The sequence below is a fragment of the Gossypium hirsutum genome, chromosome D04 (genome assembly GCF_007990345.1).
Source record: "Gossypium hirsutum isolate 1008001.06 chromosome D04, Gossypium_hirsutum_v2.1, whole genome shotgun sequence".
Taxonomy (NCBI): domain Eukaryota; kingdom Viridiplantae; phylum Streptophyta; class Magnoliopsida; order Malvales; family Malvaceae; genus Gossypium; species Gossypium hirsutum.
This window is the reverse complement of record NC_053440.1, coordinates 56,788,870-56,810,125: the sequence shown is the minus strand read 5'-3', so window position 1 is coordinate 56,810,125 and position 21,256 is coordinate 56,788,870. Positions and strand designations below refer to the sequence as shown.

General features: G+C 32.3%; 3 protein-coding genes and 1 long non-coding RNA gene across 7 annotated transcripts; 1 reads left to right on the top strand and 3 right to left on the bottom strand.

Moving 5' to 3' along the window:
- Positions 1–691: 691 nt before the first annotated feature.
- LOC107898329 (uncharacterized) lies at positions 692–2,288 on the bottom strand. Its single transcript, XR_001684367.2, has 3 exons — positions 2,025–2,288; positions 1,512–1,611; positions 692–1,067 (listed from the first exon to the last, which is right to left on the bottom strand). It is a non-coding gene; the product is annotated as an uncharacterized lncRNA (long non-coding RNA).
- Positions 2,289–4,147: 1,859 nt separating this feature from the next.
- On the top strand, positions 4,148–8,662 carry LOC107898659 (ribose-phosphate pyrophosphokinase 4). Of its 2 annotated transcripts, XM_016824176.2 has the most exons (7): positions 4,148–4,600; positions 4,698–5,013; positions 5,638–5,733; positions 6,241–6,309; positions 7,150–7,278; positions 7,645–7,744; positions 8,205–8,662. In XM_016824176.2, exons 1-7 carry the CDS (start codon positions 4,278–4,280, stop codon positions 8,336–8,338), a joined length of 1,167 nt encoding a protein of 388 aa, XP_016679665.1. In that variant the 5' UTR covers positions 4,148–4,277; the 3' UTR covers positions 8,339–8,662. The 2 variants fall into 2 exon arrangements, with proteins under 2 accessions (XP_016679665.1, XP_016679666.1); XM_016824177.2 differs by lacking the exon at positions 6,241–6,309.
- LOC107898657 (anthranilate phosphoribosyltransferase) lies at positions 7,091–15,229 on the bottom strand. 3 transcript variants are annotated; one of them, XM_016824173.2, is made up of 11 exons: positions 14,662–15,178; positions 13,624–14,106; positions 13,350–13,507; positions 13,080–13,163; positions 12,947–12,999; positions 12,265–12,346; positions 11,932–12,039; positions 11,567–11,690; positions 11,398–11,483; positions 10,330–10,495; positions 7,091–7,334 (listed from the first exon to the last, which is right to left on the bottom strand). In XM_016824173.2, exons 1-11 carry the CDS (start codon positions 15,038–15,040, stop codon positions 7,291–7,293), a joined length of 1,767 nt encoding a protein of 588 aa, XP_016679662.1. In that variant the 5' UTR covers positions 15,041–15,178; the 3' UTR covers positions 7,091–7,290. The 3 variants fall into 3 exon arrangements, with proteins under 3 accessions (XP_016679662.1, XP_016679660.1, XP_016679659.2); XM_016824171.2 differs by having other exon boundaries at positions 7,091–7,329; XM_016824170.2 differs by lacking the exon at positions 7,091–7,334 and having other exon boundaries at positions 9,869–10,495; positions 14,662–15,229.
- A 1,923-nt stretch (positions 15,230–17,152) lies between these two features.
- LOC107898660 (L-tryptophan--pyruvate aminotransferase 1) lies at positions 17,153–20,297 on the bottom strand. The gene is made up of 5 exons (XM_041091461.1): positions 19,720–20,297; positions 18,970–19,296; positions 18,384–18,671; positions 17,775–18,076; positions 17,153–17,417 (listed from the first exon to the last, which is right to left on the bottom strand). Exons 1-5 carry the CDS (start codon positions 19,827–19,829, stop codon positions 17,218–17,220), a joined length of 1,227 nt encoding a protein of 408 aa, XP_040947395.1. The 5' UTR covers positions 19,830–20,297; the 3' UTR covers positions 17,153–17,217.
- Positions 20,298–21,256: the final 959 nt, after the last annotated feature.

The window sequence follows — 21,256 nt, the reverse complement described above, 5'->3', positions numbered from 1 at the left end:
TAAACACTTGTCCTTAAGAAATATAAATTTAATTAAATACTTGCAATATAATTTATTTTTTAAGTGTTCGACTTCGGATTAATCTCAAATTCACATCTATATCTAGACTCATTTGCATAAGTTGAAGTTATTGATTTTTTACAAATTTTATCGAATCAAAATTTCAAACATTTCTCTATTTTGGAAGGGTTACAATTTGCTATAATTTATTGATAACTAGGTACCATAAAAAATTGTGGTATGTATTAAAAAAAAATTCGATACCGTAATCGGGCCAAATATTAAAATTTAATTATGTGAGCCAACTCGCAAAATATATGAAATTTGAAACAAATTGAACATAATCTAATAAGATATAAACACCAACTCTTAAGTAACATATCAAAAAATCATAAAAATAATGCAGGGCGATGAGTATATACCATCTCAGAAGTAGTATATATAAAGTATGTCATAACCAACCAAATATTTGAAAACAAGTATGAGAATACGACTCACAAATCATATGAAATTTTGAAAAATGAATTGAACATAACTAAATAAAATGTACCCGTACTCAAGACCAACACCGAGTAACATACCAAAAATTCGTAAAAGTATTGCGATATGCATATAGTATCCGTATTTGATATCGTAGCCAACCAAATATTCAAATAAAAGCATGAGAATACGACTCACAAATCATACGAAATTTTGAAAAAGAAATTTGAACATAACTAAATAAGATATACCCGTACTCAACATCAACATCCAACTCTGAGTAACATACCCAAAAATCGAAACAAAAAAAACCCGAATAACCTAAACAGAAAATTCTGCTGCCGAAGGAGGGTTCTAATCTCATTACATTTTTTTTCTCTATAAACAAAACAACTTAACTTCACTTAAAAAATGTAATGAATTGATTTATTAGTAACTTTGAAAGGGTTACTTTTATACCTGAAGAGCAGCTGCAATGGAACCAGAAAGGCTAAGAATTTCAAAAGGACGTTTGCACTTTACCTCTTTCACCGTGTGAGGGCATGAATCAGTGATCCAGAAATAGGTAAGCCCTTTCTCAGGTTGCCCTACATATAATTTTGAGACAACATCAAGATTTAAAGGAATAAAAAAGCTCGACGTTGTTCGGTAATAATCGAGTTGCTCGAGCTATTAGTCAGAGTCAAATTCAATTCGACTCAAATTGACCTTTTCATTTTAATATATTTGTATTTTATATTATAAATTTTTATTTTTATTTTTATTATATTTTAAATTTGTTAACATTGATTTTTTTAATTTATTGGTGTGACATTTTAAAATAGAAAAGATATTTACTTAGTAGCAATATAACTAAAAAATTGGCATTGTAACGAACTTCAATTTAACAAAATAATTTTAATACTGTTAACAGTCCAACTTGAATTTTGAAATCTGAAAAGTAAAAGACTAAATTCCTAGAAATAAAACTACAAAGGATTAAATTTCAATTTTACGAAAAGTATATTGGACATTTTAGGTGCAAGCAATACCTCCATTATCATGTTCAAAGCGTTGCCACGAGCTTTTAGGGAAAGTTCCATGCGTCACATATGCACTTATTTTTGTTGCTCCATTGGCTGCTAATACTTTCTGCAAGACATGGACATTGAGAGATGTTAAGTACACAATTGCAGGTTTACAAACCATATACAATAAAAGACAAAAGTTCCATGTAAGAACTTGTATTCGAAGTCGTATTACACTTTACCCCATCTGTTAAAAAAATAGACAAATTAGTCTCTGTAGGTTAGATCAAAGAATAAATTAATTATTTTTATTAAAAATTTCATCTATTTCAAGTGTTAAAAGCCGATCTATGTATGTCCGTAAGAGGAACACATGGTGTAATTATTGTGCTAACCATGCCACTTTTTAACAATAGAAGTGGATGAAATTTTTAATAAAAATTACCAGTTTGTTCTTTGATCTAATAAACAGAGACTAATTTTCTTATTTTTGAGTGAAGGAGGCAAAAAGAAAATCCTCGTTAGGAGTTTGATTACCTGGCATTCAATCAGAGTGCCACCTGATTGAACCAAATCATCAACAATCACCACATGCCGTCCTGTAGCATCTCCCTCTTTGATGCGTACGATTCGTTGGTCCCCTATCCGAACTTTATTACAAACAATCTGTTATGATTGGAGAATGTTATCCCAGCATCTTTATGCAATAACCGAGTTTTAAGCTGTAAGAATGAGTGAGATATGCACAATTTCATAAAATGAAGCTAAACGGTCCTCTAGAAGATGGATGACTACATGACGTCTGTAAAAAGGAAAGGAAAATGCAGCGTCGTGTAATCCCTCAGGAAATGTCCTGTTTAAAGTGTACTTCTCGTATCAACTAAATGAGAACTTCCAGATAATATCCATCCATTTTATTTTAGTAAACTGAAACAAGAACATCAGAGAAGGAATGGTAATGGATTACTACCTTTATATGCTGTTTTTATATGAAAATCAGCAGTGCACAACACAGAAACCAAACCATAACATGCAATCTCGTGCACTTATAACCCATATAATTAACAAAAGCCAGAAACATACAATGCTGAGTCTCTTGAACGAATTCTATAAGTTTGCATTTACCATTGACGGACTAACCTGAAAATAAAGCTGGACAGACGGCACACAAGTCTCATTTTGGACTTGAAAAGATACATGCCGAGTAAGAAACACAACTCAAAGATAACCTAAGAGATCACTGGTTTCCAATATAGCATAAAGACTCCTTTATGATTTCTTAAATGTTACGAGCTAAATTACAAGCTTTCAGCTTATTTGGTATCAATGATCTATAGTTACAATTAAGTAAAAGTAGTGTAAAATCTATACAACCACCGATCACTAGTGCAGACAATGAGGTTCAACAGTCATAGGCTGCAGACATGATGATCGATGAAAGACTAAATGTATGCCAAACACAACTACAAATGAAGTAGAGCATCCATGTTATTCGAATGCTGATTCTTTTCGGATCAAATGAACCGATTCTTTTCCGGAGAGGAATTCGACGCTCCAATTCGAATGCTGATTTTCAAAACTCTTGATCTGACAGCAGAACCGACTGCACTTCCTGTCGTTTAACAAACTCAAAAAAAATTTAAAGGAAGCGAGTTGTGCCGAAATTGCCGCCATAGGTAGGGGTCACACTGTTAATTGATGGGATCTCTGGATAATTTCAGGTTTTAGTATTATATATTTTTATCTTTTAGAAAATAATCTCTTTTGTTTTCTTTTTAGGTAAACTACACCCATGATCATTTTTGTTTACCTTAGGTTACGTTTTAGTCATTTATGTTTGAAATGTTACGTTTTAGTCATTTACGTTATCATGTTATAACATTTTAGTCACTGAGCCATTAATAGTCGTTAATGGTGTAACGGTAAGCTAACGTGGCACATTAAATCATCATTTCAAACAAAATTTTAAGTTAAATTATACAATTGATCCCCATATTTTTTTCGTTTTAAGTAATTTAAAATTTTTTTCTTTTATGTTCTTTAAACTTTCCTCTTTTTTTCCATTCTCTTTTGCTTCTCCCTCTGTTTTCATACATTTTCCATTTCTTTTAACATATTAGGAAGTCGAATTGGCAATGAAAAAGAAGCAGGAAGTCGACTGTCATCATTTGCGTATATCCAAAACCCATAAACCCATACCATGCTTCTTTCTTCACTACCAATTCGACTTCTTGGTATGTTAAAAGAAATAAAGAAGGTAGAAAAATAGAAGAAGAAGTAGAAGAGAATGGAAAAAAAAAAGGAAGAAAGAAAGTAAGTTAGGAACATAAAATAATTAAATTGCTCAAAACGAATAATTATGGGGACAAATTGTATAATTTAACCTAAAGTTTTTGTTTGAAATGATGATTTAACGTGCCACGTCAGCTTATCATTACACCATTAATGACAATTAACGGCTTAGTAACTAAAATGTTATAACACGATAACGTAAGTGACTAAAACATAACATTTCAAAAATAAGTGACTGAAATGTAACCTAAGGTAAATAAAAGTGACCATGGGTGCAATTTACCTTTTCTTTTTTGATAAAAAAAGACCGACTTTTTTTTTTCTTTTCCGGATTTGAGAATAAATGCCAATTAATACCCTTTTGTCTTTTCTCAAAAAAGTCTGCCTTTTTTTATCAAAAAAGAAAAAAGAGAGAGGTTATTTTCTAAAACATAAAAATAGATAATACTAAAACCTGAAATTATCAAGAGATACCATCAATTAACAGTGTGCCCGCCTATGGCGGCCATTTCGGCACAACTCGCTTCATTTAAATCATTTTCGAGTTTGTTAAACGACAAGAAGTGCAGTCGGTTTCGGTCTCAGATCAAGAGTTTTGAAAATCAGCATTCGAATTGGAGCGTCGAATTCCTCTCCGGAAAAGAATCGGTTCATTTGATCCGGAATTCATCTCCGTCGATATCAATGGCCGCCTCCGTCGCCGGTTCCGCCGTTAAACCCGCCAAAAAAGTCTGCCTTTTTTATTGCTCCGAGACCGAGGTGCTCGCCAAGAGAATCGCTGCTGAATCAGATGCAATTGAGCTCCGCAGCATAAATTGGCGGTAATCTTATAACCAATTTCATTTCAATGTTAAGGTTGTGGAGAATTCGCTGTGAATTAAGTATTTTAATGGTTTGGATTTAAATTTTTTTTTTTAGGACATTTGAAGATGGATTTCCGAACTTGTTTATACCTAATGCACATGGAATTCGAGGACAGAATGTAGCTTTTCTAGCTTCGTTTAGCTCACCGGCGGTGATTTTCGAGCAGTTATCGGTGATCTATGCTTTGCCGAAACTGTTCGTTTCATCGTTCACGCTAGTTCTCCCGTTTTTCCCAACTGGAACTTCGGAGCGAATGGAAGACGAAGGAGATGTTGCCACGGCTTTCACTCTTGCTAGGATATTGTCCCATATACCGACCTCTAGAGGAGGCCCTACTAGCTTAGTAACATTCGATATCCATGCTTTGCAGGTATCATGCTTTTTCAATTTAAAACTTCTACTTTAATAGTCAACACCATTTGTATTCTCTGTTAAAATATGCTTTATGTTAGGGATGCTTACTGTCAAAATGATTGCATGAGAGAATTGTTGGCAGATTTTGATGAAAATACCATGACTTTGATGACCGATCTGATTTTAGTTAAATAAATTGATGACCGATCTGATTTTAGTTAAATAAATTTTTAAAAACTTATAAAATAAAATAAACATATTGAAAAAATTATAAAACCGGTCCAGCTGTCTGCTCAATCGGTTTTCTGTCCTGGTTTAACTCGTTGGAAGTGATTCGCTAAAATACCAGTTCAACCCCTTTGTCTGGGCCGGTATACTGGCCGGTTCCTGGTCCAATTGGTCCAATCCAGTTCCAACAACTATTGCAAATACTAATGGTCTAAACAATCGGCCTATGGTTTCTGAATCTAAAAGGTAAAAAGATTTAACTTTTAACTTTTTGAGTACTAGGATTAGATCTTAAACTTAAAAGTACAAGGAGCAACAACATATTTTGACTTTGACTTGGTTTTTTATGTAGTTTTATTCTGATTGTTTCTTGAGAAAGTTTCTAATCTGTTTATATGTATTTTGTATTTAGGAGAGATTCTACTTCGGTGATACTATTTTGCCTTGCTTTGAGAGTGGGATACCTTTGCTTAAGAATAGGCTTCAAAAGCTTCCTGACTCTGACAAAGTAAGTTTATATACCCTTTTTGATTTGTATATCATTTTTATGGGTATTGATAGTTATTTTTTGTGACGTTTGTCATATTTTGATTGACTGATGTTGTAATGAAACCTTAAATAAAGAATTCTCAAGTATGGAGGATTGAACCCCAGCTCTTGGCCTAGTGACCTGGGTGTTCACCTCCACGACTTACATTGTGAGTTCAAATCACAAGGGCAGCCGTGTTGTGGAGTGTGCGAGAGTTGGCAATAATTTGCTCCTACCTCGGGTGTGCTAGTCAATTGTGTGTTTGATGGTTTCTAAGCTTTTGAAGTTCTCAAAGCTTCATTTATCTTGTTGGTTATTGAGACTAATTCAAAATGGTTGAACCAAAATCAATTTTCTTAGATATTTTTGTTCTTAATTCAAATTATTTTGGATTATGGTACTTGTGAATCTGTGTGTTGGAAGAGTATTTACTTAAAACAGTTTCGAATTTCTAATATTTTGCTATAATTTCCGTACTTTTCCCAGATATCCATTGCTTTTCCCGATGATGGTGCTTGGAAAAGATTTCATAAACAGCTGCAACATTTTCCAACTGTATGTAACATCTGCATAACATGGATGCTCTACTTCATTTGTAGTTGTGTTTGGCATACATTTAGTCTTTCATCGATCATCATGTCTACAGCCTATGACTGTTGAACCTCATTGTCTGCACTAGTGATCGGTGGTTGTATAGATTTTACACTACTTTTACTTAATTGTAACTATAGATCATTGATACCGAATAAGCTGAAAACTTGTAATTTAGCTCGTAACATTTAAGAAATCATAAAGGAGTCTTTATGGTACATTGGAAACCAGTGATCTCTTAGGTTATCTTTGAGTTGTGTTTCTTACTCGGCATGTATCTTTTCAAGTCCAAAATGAGACTTGTGTGCCGTCTGTCCAGCTTTATTTTCAGGTTAGTCCGTTAATGGTAAATGCAAACTTATAGAATTCGTTCAAGAGACTCAGGATTGTATGTTTCTGGCTTCTGTTAATTATATGGGTTATAAGTGCACGAGATTGCATGTTATGGTTTGGTTTCTGTGTTGTGCACTGCTGATTTTCATATAAAAACAGCATATAAAGGTAGTAATCCTTACCATTCCTTCTCTGATGTTCTTGTTTCAGTTTACTAAAATAAAATGGATGGATATTATCTGGAAGTTCTCATTTAGTTGATACGAGAAGTATACTTTAAACAGGACATTTCCAGAGGGATTACACGAGGCTGCATTTTCCTTTCCTTTTTACAGATGTGATGTAGTCATCCATCTTCTAGAGGACCGTTTAGCTTCATTTTATGAAATTGTGCATATCTCACTCATTCTTACAGCTTAAAACTCGGTTATTGCATAAAAATGCTGGGATAACATTCTCCAATTATTACAGATTGTTTGTAATAAAGTTCGGATAGGGGACCAACGAATCGTACGCATCAAAGAGGGAGATGCTACAGGACGGCATGTGGTGATTGTTGATGATTTGGTTCAATCAGGTGGCACTCTGATTGAATGCCAGGTAATCAAACTCCTAACGCGGATTTTCTTGTGGCAAATTGCATTTGCCCTTCTTCACTAAAAAATAAGAAAATTAGTCCATGTTTATTAGATCAAAGAACAAACTGGTAATTTTTATTAAAAATTTCATCCACTTCTATTGTTAAAAATTGGCATGGTTAACAGAATAATTGTGCCATGTGTTCCTCTTACGGACATATATCGATCAGCTTTTAATAATAGAAATAGATGAAATTTTTAATAAAAAAATAAATTTACTCCGACTTCGAATACAAGTTCTTCCATGGAACTTTTGCCTTTTATTGTTTATGGTTTGTAAACCTGCAAGTCTGTGTACTAAACATCTCTTAATGTCCATGTTTTGCAGAAAGTATTAGCAGCCAATGGAGCAACAAAAATAAGTGCATATGTGACGCATGGAATTTTCCCTAAAAGCTCGTGGCAACGCTTTGAACATGATAATGGAGGTATTGCTTGCACCTTTACAATAGCATTTTAGAAGTCCAATATACTTTTCGTAAAATTGAAATTTAATCCTTTGTAGTTTTATTTCTAGGAATTTAGTCTTTTACTTTTCAGATTTCAAAATTCAAGTTGGACTGTTAATAGTGTTAAAATTATTTTGTTAAATTCAAGTTCGTTACAATGCTAGTTTTTTAGTTATATTGCTACTAAGTAAATATCTTTTCTATTTTAAAATGTCACACCAATAAATTAGAAAAATTCGATGTTAACAAATTTAAAATATAATAAGAATAAAAATAAAATTTTATAATATAAAATACAAATATATTAAAATGAAAAGGTCAATTTGAGTCGAATTGAATTCGACTCTGACTAATAGGTCAAGCAACTCGATTATTACCAAATCAACTTCGAGCTTTTTTATTCCTTTAAATCTTGATGTTGTCTCAAAATTATATGTAGGGCAACCTGAGAAAGGGCTAACCTATTTCTGGATCACTGATTCATGCCCTCACACGGTGAAAGAGGTAAAGTGCAAACGTCCTTTTGAAATTCTTAGCCTTTCTGGTTCCATTGCAGCTGCTCTTCAGGTATAAAAGTAACCCTTTCAAAGTTACTAATAAATCAATTCATTACATTTTTTGAGTGAATTTAAGTTGTTTTGTTTATAGAAAAGAAAATGTAATGAGATTAGAACCCTCCTTCGGCAGCAGAATTTTCTATTTAGGTTATTCGGGTTTTTTTGTTTCGATTTTTGGGTATGTTACTCAGAGTTGGATGTTGATGTTGAGTACGGGTATATCTTATTTAGTTATGTTCAAATTTCCTTTTCAAAATTTCGTATGATCTGTGAGTCGTGTTCTCATACTTGTATTTGAATATTTGGTTGGTTACGATATCAAATACGGATACTATATGCATATCGCAATACTTTTACAAATTTTTGGTATGTTACTCGGTGTTGGTCTTGAGTACGGGTATATTTTATGTAGTTATGTTCAATTCTATTTTCAAATTTTCATATGATTTGTGAGTCATATTCTTATACTTGTATTCAAATATTTGGTTGGTTACGATATCAAATACGGATACTTTATATATATTACTTCTGAGATGGTATATACCCATCGCCCTGCATTATTTTTATGATTTTTTGATGTTACTTAAGAGTTGGTGTTGAATATGGGTATATATATCTTATTAGATTATGTTCAATTTGTTTCAAAATTTCGTATATTTTGCGGGCTGATTCACATAATTGTGTTTTAAAATTATGAATATTTTTTAATACATACTCACAATTTTGATGGTACCTAGTTATCAATAAATTATAGCAAATTAATAGGGAAATGTCAAAATTAAATTTATATTTCTTAAGGACAAGTGTCAAAATTACACGAATCATCCTATATTTTAATTTTATTTAATTTTTATAGATCCCTAATAATACTATTAACGATGATATATTATATACACAAACAATTATATTAATACAATATAAAAATAAATATATGTATTACTTTTTTTAAATATATATATTTAAGCCAAAATTAAAATTTCGTATATATAATTACAGCCAATCAAAATTTATTAAATCAAAATCCATGTAAATTTAATATTTATCTCTATTATTATATTTTACCCAGATGTTAAAATTGTTTTCTCACTAGAAACTTTTATATTTATTTTTTGCCAGAATATTTAACTTTTCGCTAGTCAACATAAAAATGGTAAAATCTTTATAAAGCTTACGGATCATAGATAAAACCCCAACGTTTGTTTTATTAGTCAAGACTTCTCTAAAATCGAGAAGGTTGTGCTTGTGTGGTTGCTTAAGTGAGTGCAATGCGTGTGTGGGTGTAAGTTCGAAATTCTATTCTATAAAAACATTTATCATATAAAATTTATTAAACATTTTGTTTCCACTTATTTTCAAACCATGCCTGAAATTCCACCAAGATTGACAATAAAAAAGAAAAAAAGAAATTTAATTTTCAGGATAGTATATAAAAAAATTACAAAAATAACTAATCAATAACTTTGGATTTTGGAACTAATTTTACATCAGCAAAAAACTTTTTACTTCAAAAAACAAATAAAGGGAACTTAAATAAAAAAGAAACAGATAAACGGAAAATCTATAAGACACCCTTTTTTTTCTCTCTCTATTTCCTTTTTTTAACAGTTTTACAACACAGATCTACACCCAAAAAAGGAAAAGCTCGAAAGTAACAACTTAGCCGCTGAACTATGTTCTTTTCCCACTTTTGACACCTAAACTTTTTTTTTTCATTTTGGTACTTCAACTATTTTCGTCCTATTTTATGTGCCACATGTTATATTCTTATTGGCAACTTTATATTTTGGGGTAAAGTAGGATAAATATGATAGTTTAGGTACCAAAGTGAAACCAAAAATTTACATACCAAAGTGAAAAACTGAATGCAGTTTAGAGGCTAAATTGTAACTTAAGCCAATTTATAAAAAACAAAAGAAGCTTAACAGGAAGCAAGCACTGTTTCACATGGGTTTCATTTTAACTTGTGAGACACTTTAATGTAATTTAGGAGTTTCTTAAGAGCCTTACCACTATCAATGGCTTCCCTGGCCCTATCGAGAGCTATGGTCACGTCTTCAGCACCATCACAACCCAGTAAATGATCCACAATTCCGGCATTTAAAACGATTCGATCGTATGCTGGCCCTTTTTGGCCATGCAGAGCAGCCAAACCCAGCTCTATATTCTTTGATACCTGCCATTGCAGCAAACACGGTCAAATGATCATCGGTTCTTCTATATACATATATATATCATTTGATACAATGTCGAGTGGAGTTTCTTAATTTCACAAACAAGGTTTAGAAACTGTCACATGATCTTAATCAATACTTAAAAATATAAATAAATAAATGGACACATGACAGTGCTTTAACACCACTTGTGTTAAAATCCGGTTTACCGGATAATAATCCACACACACACACACACACACATATGGATGTATGTACGGATATATAAATAACAAAGAAAAAATGGGGAGGGGGGATTTTCTTTTCACCACTTTAATGGCTAAGTTGCTCGGACTATGTACATTAAATATAAGTATGTGTCCGGCATGGATATTCTCAATTTTTTCAAAGTTTACAATGCCCCGTATTTATTTTCAAATACGAGTACTTTAGGAAAAAAAAGAGTCTAAATAACATAATGGTTTAGGGTGTTAATTTGGAAGTATAAAGAATATAATTCATTTATACCTTTGCAACAGTAATGCTTGCATAAAGCAACAAGCTAATGGGAATCAAATTCGAAAGCATCTTGCAATTGCATCATTCTATAGGCAAGGAATAAATTGACAGTCTGATTATAATGATCAAAGATTATACAGAAAAGGAATTTTGAAGTTTATTGACTCATCAGTTCTTGGCATATCGGCTGGTTCGAAATCATGGTCCAAATATGTGTCGGATACGAGTATTTTAAGAAAAATGAGGTGTCCGGATAACATAGATCAATGCGACTTTAATACCGCATAAAACAAAAGGCTAATGGGATTTGGGAGCATCCTACGATTGTATCATTCTATAGGCAAGAAACAAATGGACATGCAAGATCATGATCGAGATTGTATAGAAAAGGAATTTCGAAGTTTACCGATCTATCAGTTCTTGGTGTATCAGTTGGTTCAAAACCATAGTCCATAGCATTAACCTCGAGCCTAAAACTCTGATGTGATACTCCTGCGATATTAGGATATTTTATCAGTAACAAAGGAATTTATTACTTTTAAACTGGAGTAAAGACAACACAGTTAAATACGAACCATCCTCTTTGCAAGCTGTTTCCGTGCCTACTGAACAAAAACCGGAACAATAGTTTACAGGAAAGCCTTTTGACGTGCTTGCTGATCGTAACCTAGTTGTCATTGAGAGGGCACCTTCTTCTCCCTTAAATAAGACCAGTCTCACATATTAAGTGTTTTTTATCAGATCACTTGTTGAATACTCTGAATTTAAGTTAAATTTAAACAGTATCTTGAACATCGTGTAAAAGGCAAAATTTGTTACTCCTTAACCAAAATATTTTCAAATTTAACCCATATTATAAAGATGAAGTTGTCAATAACGCCAATGGCAAGCCAAAAGGCCACTTTGTTTTGTTGTTGCTGCATAAAGGTAAATTTCTAACCTTCACTACCAAACCAGAATGTACACCTCTTCGTTTCATAAGCATTAACAAAGGCTCCTCGTAACCTTCATGATAAAATCCGGCAACAATTGATTCCTTCCCTTTAGCCTGTTACAAAATCATCATTTTACTTTGTGGAATAAGCACCACAGTGTACTTTAGGAACGGTTTTAACAAGCAAAAACAAAAAGTAGTACAGAACAAGGTTCTTTGTGCAAGATGTCATGCAAATTTTTAGTAAGGTTAAGCACCATTGGAAACAAACATACATGCATAATATATACATAATATGAAACTAATACAAAATAATTTTATGTCGATATATGTGCTCACCCTAATAAATTGCTGGACCTTTTCAGTTGTTGCTAGTGGTGGGCGTTTCTTTATGTGCTCCCTCAATCCAATCAGTGAATATCTGCAGAAATCATAAAATGATCCTGAACAGCCTCATTTATTTATAGAAAATACAGAGGAGACAAAATCAAGAAATAGACCATAACTAGTACAGTTCTTAAATTAATTATATAATTACATCTAATGTTTAGAGACAGGAGAAGGGGAAAAAATGTGGAATTATACCCCAAGAACAATCAATCATATAATGAGATCAATGCCTTAGATGTTCAGAACTAGATTATATAACTGATGTAAGATCGTATTTATATGTAGGGCATTACTCAAAAGAGCCAACGTAGAGTAACAGAAAACGTACCAAGTTTCTAAACATATTACACATCATCACAAAACCTGAAAGTAGAAAATATTATCTGGAAGAATATTTCAACGGTAGTTGAAAACATGGACTCGTAAACAGACTAGCTTTTAGTCCCATTTCAAGACTGACATTTTATTTGAACTTGGAGTTGGATTCAAATGTTAATAAGTATATTGAAATCCTTAACCACTTTTATTTACAATTTATTTCTTCTTGTCCCCCCCCCCCTTGTGATTACCATGGGAGCAAAAAATATGGATGAAAACAAACTAAACTACATATATTCAGTTAGATTCATACAGAGATGGGCGAGCTTCACGTTGACTTAGGTATGCAAAACCAACCTCCTCGTCCTGAAAAAAACTTCAAAAGTTTCAATGAGGGAAAAAAAAGGGAGGGAGCAGAGAGAGACAGAACAGTTGTGTGCGCCAACCTCAATAAGTTTTTTTGCCTGATGCAAGGATAAGTTTGTGTTTGCTCCCATAAAGTTCAGCATTTGTTCTTCAGTTACACCTCCCTGAGAAAAGGAAGACTTCTTTATGATAGTACTTTCAAAATTTGAAACTAGGAACAATTTCATAGCAGCAGAAGGATGTAGTTCTTAGACAATCTGCAGCAGTTACAAATCAACATCTATTTCCATTTTCCAGGATAAATCATAACAAAGAAAAACATCCACATGCCACAGATACTGAGAACTTACCTTCGGTGGCATCCACTCCACACCATGAAGCAAGGAAGATTCACCATAACAGGATCTAACCGCAGCAACAAACAACGTGCTTCTAAAGAAACGTGTGTTGCCATCATAAGGTTCACCGTAATGGGTCAAAGAGTTAACATCAGCAACTGGAGCAGGACCTGATGGTCACTCAACAGATTAGCCAGAATATAATAAAACTTCATTTGCTTGATATTCACTTGCAATGCAGCATTGTGACAAGTTTCAAGAAATAAAATACATGTAAATCACATACCAAGTTCATCATCAAATGCAAGGCAGTATGCTTTAAGTTCGCGATCTGTTTCCCTGTTCATACGCTGACCAATTAAGAAAGCTGAAAGCAATGATTCACTTACTCCAGTAGATTTTCCATCTTCAAATTTCAATGGAAGAACATCTTTCAGAACACCTTGGACTTCCTCATACCCAAGGTGACCTCCTGCCAAAATTTCTCTAAGAGCACCAACCAATCTCATTTCTGTCGTGCCATTCCCAATAAACTGCGGCCCTACTGAATTCCCTAATCCCATTATAGACCCTTCAGGATCAGCAATGAAAATCACATCAGGCGGTAGTGCTCGTAAGAGAAGTGGCCAAAATAAGTTCATTGCACGCCTTTCTCCTTCACTCCATTGAGTCTCTTCCGGAAAGGAATTTGCACGGATAGTCATTCCAGCAAAGAATGCTCCAATCTGTGCTTTTGAGACTTGCTCTTCATCTTTTAATTCCCCCCTAACTGTCAACATACACAAAACAGTACCTAACTTAAGCCATAAAAATAAATTTCTTTCGAATTCAAAAGCTTCAACAAAGACACCAAATCGGTAAAATTTGACCAACCTATCTCCACTTGAAACATTTCAAGTTCTAAAAAATCATTTTAGAGCAAATTCCTAGGTTCCAAAAATGAACCAAAAGAAAAAGGCCAAAAGCATACTCCCCATCAAAACAACCTTACTCAAGAAATCAATTAAACCTCAAAAAATTGTAGTATTAACGTTATAATCTAACTTCTGAGAGGAAATGAAGTTATAGTTCCAAGAGAGAAATGCTTTTAACTATAAAATCATTCTAGAGCTAATTCCTAAGTTCAAATAAATAGTTTTAGACCGAATTCCAAAGTTCCAAAACTAAAAACACAAGGCCAACACCATATCCCTTCCATCAAAGCAACCTTGCTCTATAAAACAATTAAACCTAATAAATTGCATGAACTCTATAACTAAAGTTAAGAGAAACTACAACAGAAGCATATATTTCCAAGAGAGAAATAAACAAACGAATACTTAACCTGATCTCAAAATTGTATCCAAAACCTTAAACGCCTGTTCTTCCGAGAGCGGTCTAGTCTGCGTAGGTCCAGTACAAATCCTCGCTTGAGCTTCCAACACCGTTTGATTCGGCTTCGGCAACATAGACCTCCGATAAGTAGAAGAAATCGCCGGATTTCTCATATCAGATTCTTTAAGACCTAGCTCCTCTATAGTCGCCGAATCAAGCACCGCCTTCACGGCGGTCGAACGAGGTTTCCGGCGAATCAAACGGCAGCAGCCGTCTCTTTTCAAGAAATAAAGAGAGGTCCGAGATCGGCATGGATTTGGATCTCGAAAAACGATATTGATTGAAGTGAAATAAAGAGAAGAAGATTCTGGTGAGAGTAGAGCTCGCATTTTTTGAGTTTCTTTGATGAATTTGTTGGCCGTTGTTTTTTCTTTTCCTCTTTTTTTTTTGGAGCAAATGAAAAAAGTAAGGGAAAAAAAAACGGCTTTTAAGGCGTTGAAGGTGGGTTTTGCGGAGATGACGAGGTGAAACATATGGAGTTTTATCCACTACGCTGTTTGCTCAATTTGAAAAATTGCGCCTACGTGGTTGCTCGCTGGCGCATTTATGGTAATTTTATTTTATTTAATATTATTATTATTATCATCATCTAAATTTAGTTTATTCTAGCATATCTTGGCGCATGAGTATGTGAGTTCCAATATAATGAAGCATATTATCTTTTTATTTATAGCTTAGGGGGAAATTATGCGTATTTTAAGTATTATGTCAAAAAGTACAGATATTATCAAAATTTATAATGAGGTTAAAAAATAGTTTAGGTTTTAGAATCCGACTTGTAGTTGAATTGGGCAAGTTATTGATTTCATTGGTTCGAATGGTTAAATTAAATAAATAATTATGAAAATTATGAAAATATTTTAAAATAATAATAATTAGTTCAATTGATTCACTCAATTTTTAGCTCGATTAGTTAATCAATTGATCTGATGCCTCTCTCGAAATTGATATCCCAATCGGTCTGGTTCAATTCGAACAATCTTGATCTATATTATGATTTAAGATTAACTTAGTTGTGAAATTACTAAAAATTCATTTTCTTTATAAAGTAATAATATTAGGTTAAAATATGACATAGTCTCTATACCCTTTGTAAATTTAAAATTTAGTCTCTATACTTTTATTCCTAAAAGTTTAATCCCTCTACTTTTTAGATTTCAAAATTTAGGTCAGACTGTTAATACTATTAAAATTATTTTGTTAAATTTAAATTCATTACAAAGTCTTTTTTTTAGTTACACCGCTACCAAGTATCAAAACAATAACAGTGTTAACAAATTAGATCCAAATTTTAAAATTTGAAAAGTAAATAAACTAAATTCTTGTAAATGAAAATATGAAACAAAATTCTAATTTTATGAAAAGTGTAAGGACCTATGACATATTTTAACCTAAATATTACTACAGATGTGTTTGTCTTTTATATTGAATTAAAAAATATATATACGAGATAGGATTTAAATTTAAAATACACGATTTTCAAACACCCCAACTTTATTATTTTAAGTAAAGCTTTATTTGTTTTCTACATCAATTTTCTTTCTCACTCATGTATATCATAATCTAACTATTATATATTATATTTCATTTACATAGATAATGCATGTTAAATTTGGTATAAATTTAAATTTTAACAATTTAATTTATATAAAAAAACTTTCAATTGTTGAATATTTATATATATATTATATTTTAAATTTATATAATAGTAATATCAGAATAATTAAAACATTTACGAACAAGTATTATTTTATTAATAAATTAAATTATTAAATTATTAATTTACAGAAAATAATAAAATTAAGTAAAACTACTTTAATTTTATAATTTACTTTCATACAAGTGAATCTCTCCTTTATTATTATTTTAATTATTATTTAAGTACCAAATGGAATAATGGAAAATTAGAAAAAAGAATCAAAGGTCAAAGCACGAAGTTTGTGTCATAAAAATTAAAATATTAGTTGATATAAAATATAATAGAAAATACAATAGAAAAAGAACATGAATTAAAAATGTTTATGAGTGAGATTGAGTTATGTGAAATTAAAATATTTTGAGATCTAAAATTTAATTCTTATATGTAACCTTATCTCTTGTAAAAAAATTGTAACCCCTTTCCTACTTTGAAATATATAATATAATCTTTTATTATATATAAAAATATTAAAAATTGATAAGTGCAGCGATAAATTCAGAAATACGATTTAGAGAGATAAATTTATATTATTTATCGATCATATATTTATTTAAAAATATATTTATATATATTTTTTAAATTTTAAAAGGGACTGGTATTTTTTGGGGGTTTGGAAAAATATTGAATTTATCTTAATTAGATTAGCATACATGACTTACAAACTCATGTAAATTTTAATACAATTATTATAGATAAACCCTAATTTCCATTGATATGGCTCCTTTGACGAGGGCATATTCTATTATAGATCAACCTTAATTTCCATTAAAGAGGGCACATATTCTATATATATATGATAAATAAACCCTAATTTCCATTGACGGTTCCTTTGACGGCCGCCAACCTTTCCAACAGAAGCTCAAACTCGACATCACGACTCAGCATGCTAACCCTTGTGTATGTTGAGTCAACACCAAAACTCGGCCCGCCCCTTGAGATTATTTTGCTTTCATCTCTTAACAGATTCTCACAGTTCAAACCCTCCTTGCTCTTCAACCATGCAAAGGCTGCATCAGAAAAAGGAAAAGAAAGTTAAATATAATAAGGTTTCATGAAGGAATAAACTAACATTTAGTCCCTAAATTTGTCAACTTTTCTCATCATGGTGTCTGACTTTTTTTCGATCCACATTAATCTCAAAACTTTACGGTTTTCCTTAATTTATCCATAAATTTAGATTCCATTAAGATGTAATAACATAGATCACATGGTACTATGAGATTATGCCATATCATCACTTACAATTTTTTAAAACTGACACATCACTACTGGGCCAAATTTTCAGACTAATATGGAAAAAGCAAGTTAAAGGACTAAACATCAGTGTTATTTATAACAAGCAAATAAGAAAAGCATTTATATACCAGGGTTTGAATCAGTGTATTCGCCGGTGAATTTGCAATAATCTCGTGGGTACTTAGGCAGGCTGAAAACACCATTGCTTTTCATCCCCACTTCCCGGAGCTTTCCCCATCGTTCCGACATGAGGCGGCGGCCGTATTCGAAGAAGTTTTCACCTTTGACGTCGGGATTCCGGCAGTCGTCGGCGATGAAACCTAGGACCTTGGCGGCACGGAGCTGGGCTTCTCTGGATACGCCGATGCTGCTCACCTCTATAAACTTCACCATCTTGGCGGCGATCACTTTGTCTTTAACAATAGCCCAGCTGTAGAGTTATCAAAAACAGATCATTTATGATGAAAAATGTATGAGCTTATAATTATAAAGTGGATATTTTTAGGGTTAATATACTATTTGATACTTGAGTTTGGTTTTAATATTTAATTTAGTACCTAAATTTTATTTTAATGTTTAATTTGGCACTTATGGCTTATGTCATCATTTAACCCCTGAATTTAATACTTAAAACTTTTTTTTGTCCCAGGATGATAAGTATAATCTAGGGACCAAATTGTGACGTAAGACTAAATATTTTGATGGATTTTATATGTCATGTGAAAGGAGATGCTTACCCAATGCGAGTTCCAGCATGTCCAGTGGCTTTGGAGAAGGTGAAAAGCATAGCATCATGGTCAGCTTTGCTAGTGATGGGTGCGTACTGAGGCCAATAGTAGGCTACGTCGTGAATGGCTTTACCACCTTCACGATTCTCCACGGTTCCTCGAATCGACCCATCGGGGTTGTTCGGCGATGTGACCACCTCGATGTAGGGTTCGTCTCTATCGTAGCAATTTGCATCGCCTGCCCATTTATACAGCTCCGATCGCAGGAACTTCGTCTCCTCTGGATATGACTGCAAGCTACAAGGTAAAAGAAATAGTAAATAGAGGTTAGTAAAGAAAAGTTAAAACGACGTAGTTTTGGCAGCACCGATCCATGCACGTGCTATTTAATCTATTTAATCAATTGATGGCTGAAATAAAAAGCAGAATGACCCTTCAAGGACTGGGTTAGAATTAGACCATAATTAAAACATGGATATTTATATTTGTATATATAATATATATTTTATTAAAAATTGAAAATAAAGGAAAATTATATATGAAAATATATTCAAAAAATACGTTAAAACCAAATATATATATAATATACACTAACGGCTGCAATTGTATGCTTACCGAGTAGAAAGGGGCGGCAGCGACCACGTTAATAGGTTCAGGCATATCAGGAGACGAGAGGGCGTATAACAAAGCATGGAAGAGCTGGGTCGAGCCATTACCGACAACGATGAACTTATCATCATCGACCATGGCATTCCCAACGACACGATGCAGTGTCCGAATGGCATTGTCGAGCTCCGGCAGCAAAAACCAACATAGGTTCATCGCATTGTAAAAGTAGCTCATGAATTCATCTCCAGCAATAACCACTTTACACCTATCTCCCATCTTCTTCCAATACGGCTCGTAAATTGTAGGATCACCGCTGCATGTACTAACTAAGTTAAGTTTTGGGTTTTAATTATCCCTTCACTATTCATTACATAGCAAATGTATGCATGCAATGGCGGACCGTAATGGAGGCCAAAGGGGGCCTTGCCCCCCTCCTAATTTTATTTGGAAAAATTCAATTTTCCCTTGAAACTTGTTGAAAATTTTAATTTAGCTCCTCCAAATTTTTGAAAATCTTCATAATGTCTTTTAATTTATTTGAAAATTTTACTTAAACCCCCCAAAACTTAAGTCTCAATATCTGCCATTGGATGGATGCATCAAGGGAAAATTGTTAGACTCTAGATTTAGAGTCCATGAAGGGTGGTAAAAATTTTGTTATCTTTTAAAGACATTGCATGAAATGAATAAAGCAAAATATTAACGTAAAAGCAACCAATGGAAGCAGTGGACTAACCGAGCAACATTGATGATAGGGTCCGAGGAGAGAGTAGTAGGTTTCTTCACGGCGGAGGAAACTGTGGATTTGGCTGCCGGAACAGCCGTCTCGACCAAGCCGACCACCATCTTGGCTTTTCTTTATAAGAGATTAAAACCAAACTTTTCTACAAATAAGTTTACTGTCGGTTGAATGAGGTATATGGGTACATTCATGCATACATATATATAGGGGAAGAGGAAATGGCAATTTGTTTCTTTAGAGTAGATTATACAGTGAATTAAAACAATTTTTGGTTTTTGGTTGAATACCCAAAAAGGAAAAAAATAGAAAATAGAAAAAAAAATCAAATAGAATTGGTTTATTGAAAAGTCGTAACTATTCAAATAAAAAGGGTTTTTATTTGTGATTCGATAACAATAACTTTAAGTGGAAATACATAATAATAAATATTAGGCTTAATACTATTTAAATTTGATTTTTTTTAAAAGATGGTACATGCGTTATTTTTTTGTCCGGTATTTATATTTGACAAAAATTATATATTTTAATATCAAAAGGTAATGATGTTAACTTTTTAGTTAGTATTTAATTTGAGTTTTAGAGTTGATCAAAATTAAACAATTCACAATTAACACTAAATTTATTCTATTAGCAAAATCATAAAAAATTCAAATCTAATAATATTAACAATTAATTTTCATTGAATCAATTTTAAAACCCGAATTAAACAATAAAAAATTAATTATCAAAACTTAAATTTCTGTTCAAGTATTAAATTAGGGGTAAACTACTAAAATAGTCACTTTTGTTTACCTCACGTTACATTTTAGTCACTTATGTTTGAAATGTTATATTTTAGTTACTTACGTTATCGTATTGTAACATTTTAGTCATTGAGCCGTTAATTACCGTTAACAGTATAATGGTAAGCTGACGTGGCATATTAAATCATCATTTTAACTTTTTTTCTTTTATGTTTTTTAACTTTTTTTTTCTTATTTTCCATTCTCTTTTGTTTCTCCTTATATTTTCCTCCCTTTTCTATTTTTTTAACATAGTTTTTTATGTTTTCCATTTATTAAAATTAGTCCCTATACTTTTATTTTTTTGAACAATTTATTTTTTTCCTTTTTATTTTTATTCACAATTGTCTATAATCAGCAAAAAAAAAAGATTAAAAATCTTTATTCTCTATTTTTCTTTATTTTTCATTCTCTTCTGTTTCTCCCTCTGTTTTCCTCCCTTCTCTGTTTCTTTTAACATAGTTTTTCTATATTTTCCGTTTGTTATAACTAATCTCTATACTTTTATTTTGGTATTGTGTATTTCTTGTACGTTCTATTTAATCTTTCTTTTGATTAGTTTTTAATATTTTTTCAACTTAGGTAACAATTTTGTATTGCTCTTCAATGAAAATCCAGAATAAAGATTTTTTTTAATCTTTTTTTGCTTATTGTAAACAATTGTGAATTGGGGTTTTTGATATTTTACACTTATTGTTGATGCTATACAAAGGATCCAAAAATGGATTATTATGGTGATTTTATAGAAT

Coding starts and splice junctions, on each gene's coding strand:
- LOC107898659 (XM_016824176.2), top strand. CDS start 4,278: ATGGCGGCCATTTCGGCACAACTCGCTTCATTTAAATCATTTTCGAGT. Junction 6,310..7,149: donor AGCTGCAACATTTTCCAACT/GTATGTAACATC, acceptor CAATTATTACAG/ATTGTTTGTAATAAAGTTCG. Junction 7,745..8,204: donor CTTTGAACATGATAATGGAG/GTATTGCTTGCA, acceptor AATTATATGTAG/GGCAACCTGAGAAAGGGCTA.
- LOC107898657 (XM_016824170.2), bottom strand. CDS start 15,184: ATGTTTCACCTCGTCATCTCCGCAAAACCCACCTTCAACGCCTTAAAA. Junction 14,107..14,661: donor GGATACAATTTTGAGATCAG/GTTAAGTATTCG, acceptor GTATGTTGACAG/TTAGGGGGGAATTAAAAGAT. Junction 11,691..11,931: donor ATTCTGGTTTGGTAGTGAAG/GTTAGAAATTTA, acceptor GTCTTATTTAAG/GGAGAAGAAGGTGCCCTCTC.
- LOC107898660 (XM_041091461.1), bottom strand. CDS start 19,829: ATGGTGGTCGGCTTGGTCGAGACGGCTGTTCCGGCAGCCAAATCCACA. Junction 18,672..18,969: donor GTAAGCATACAATTGCAGCC/GTTAGTGTATAT, acceptor TTTACCTTGTAG/CTTGCAGTCATATCCAGAGG. Junction 17,418..17,774: donor ATACACTGATTCAAACCCTG/GTATATAAATGC, acceptor TTTCTGATGCAG/CCTTTGCATGGTTGAAGAGC.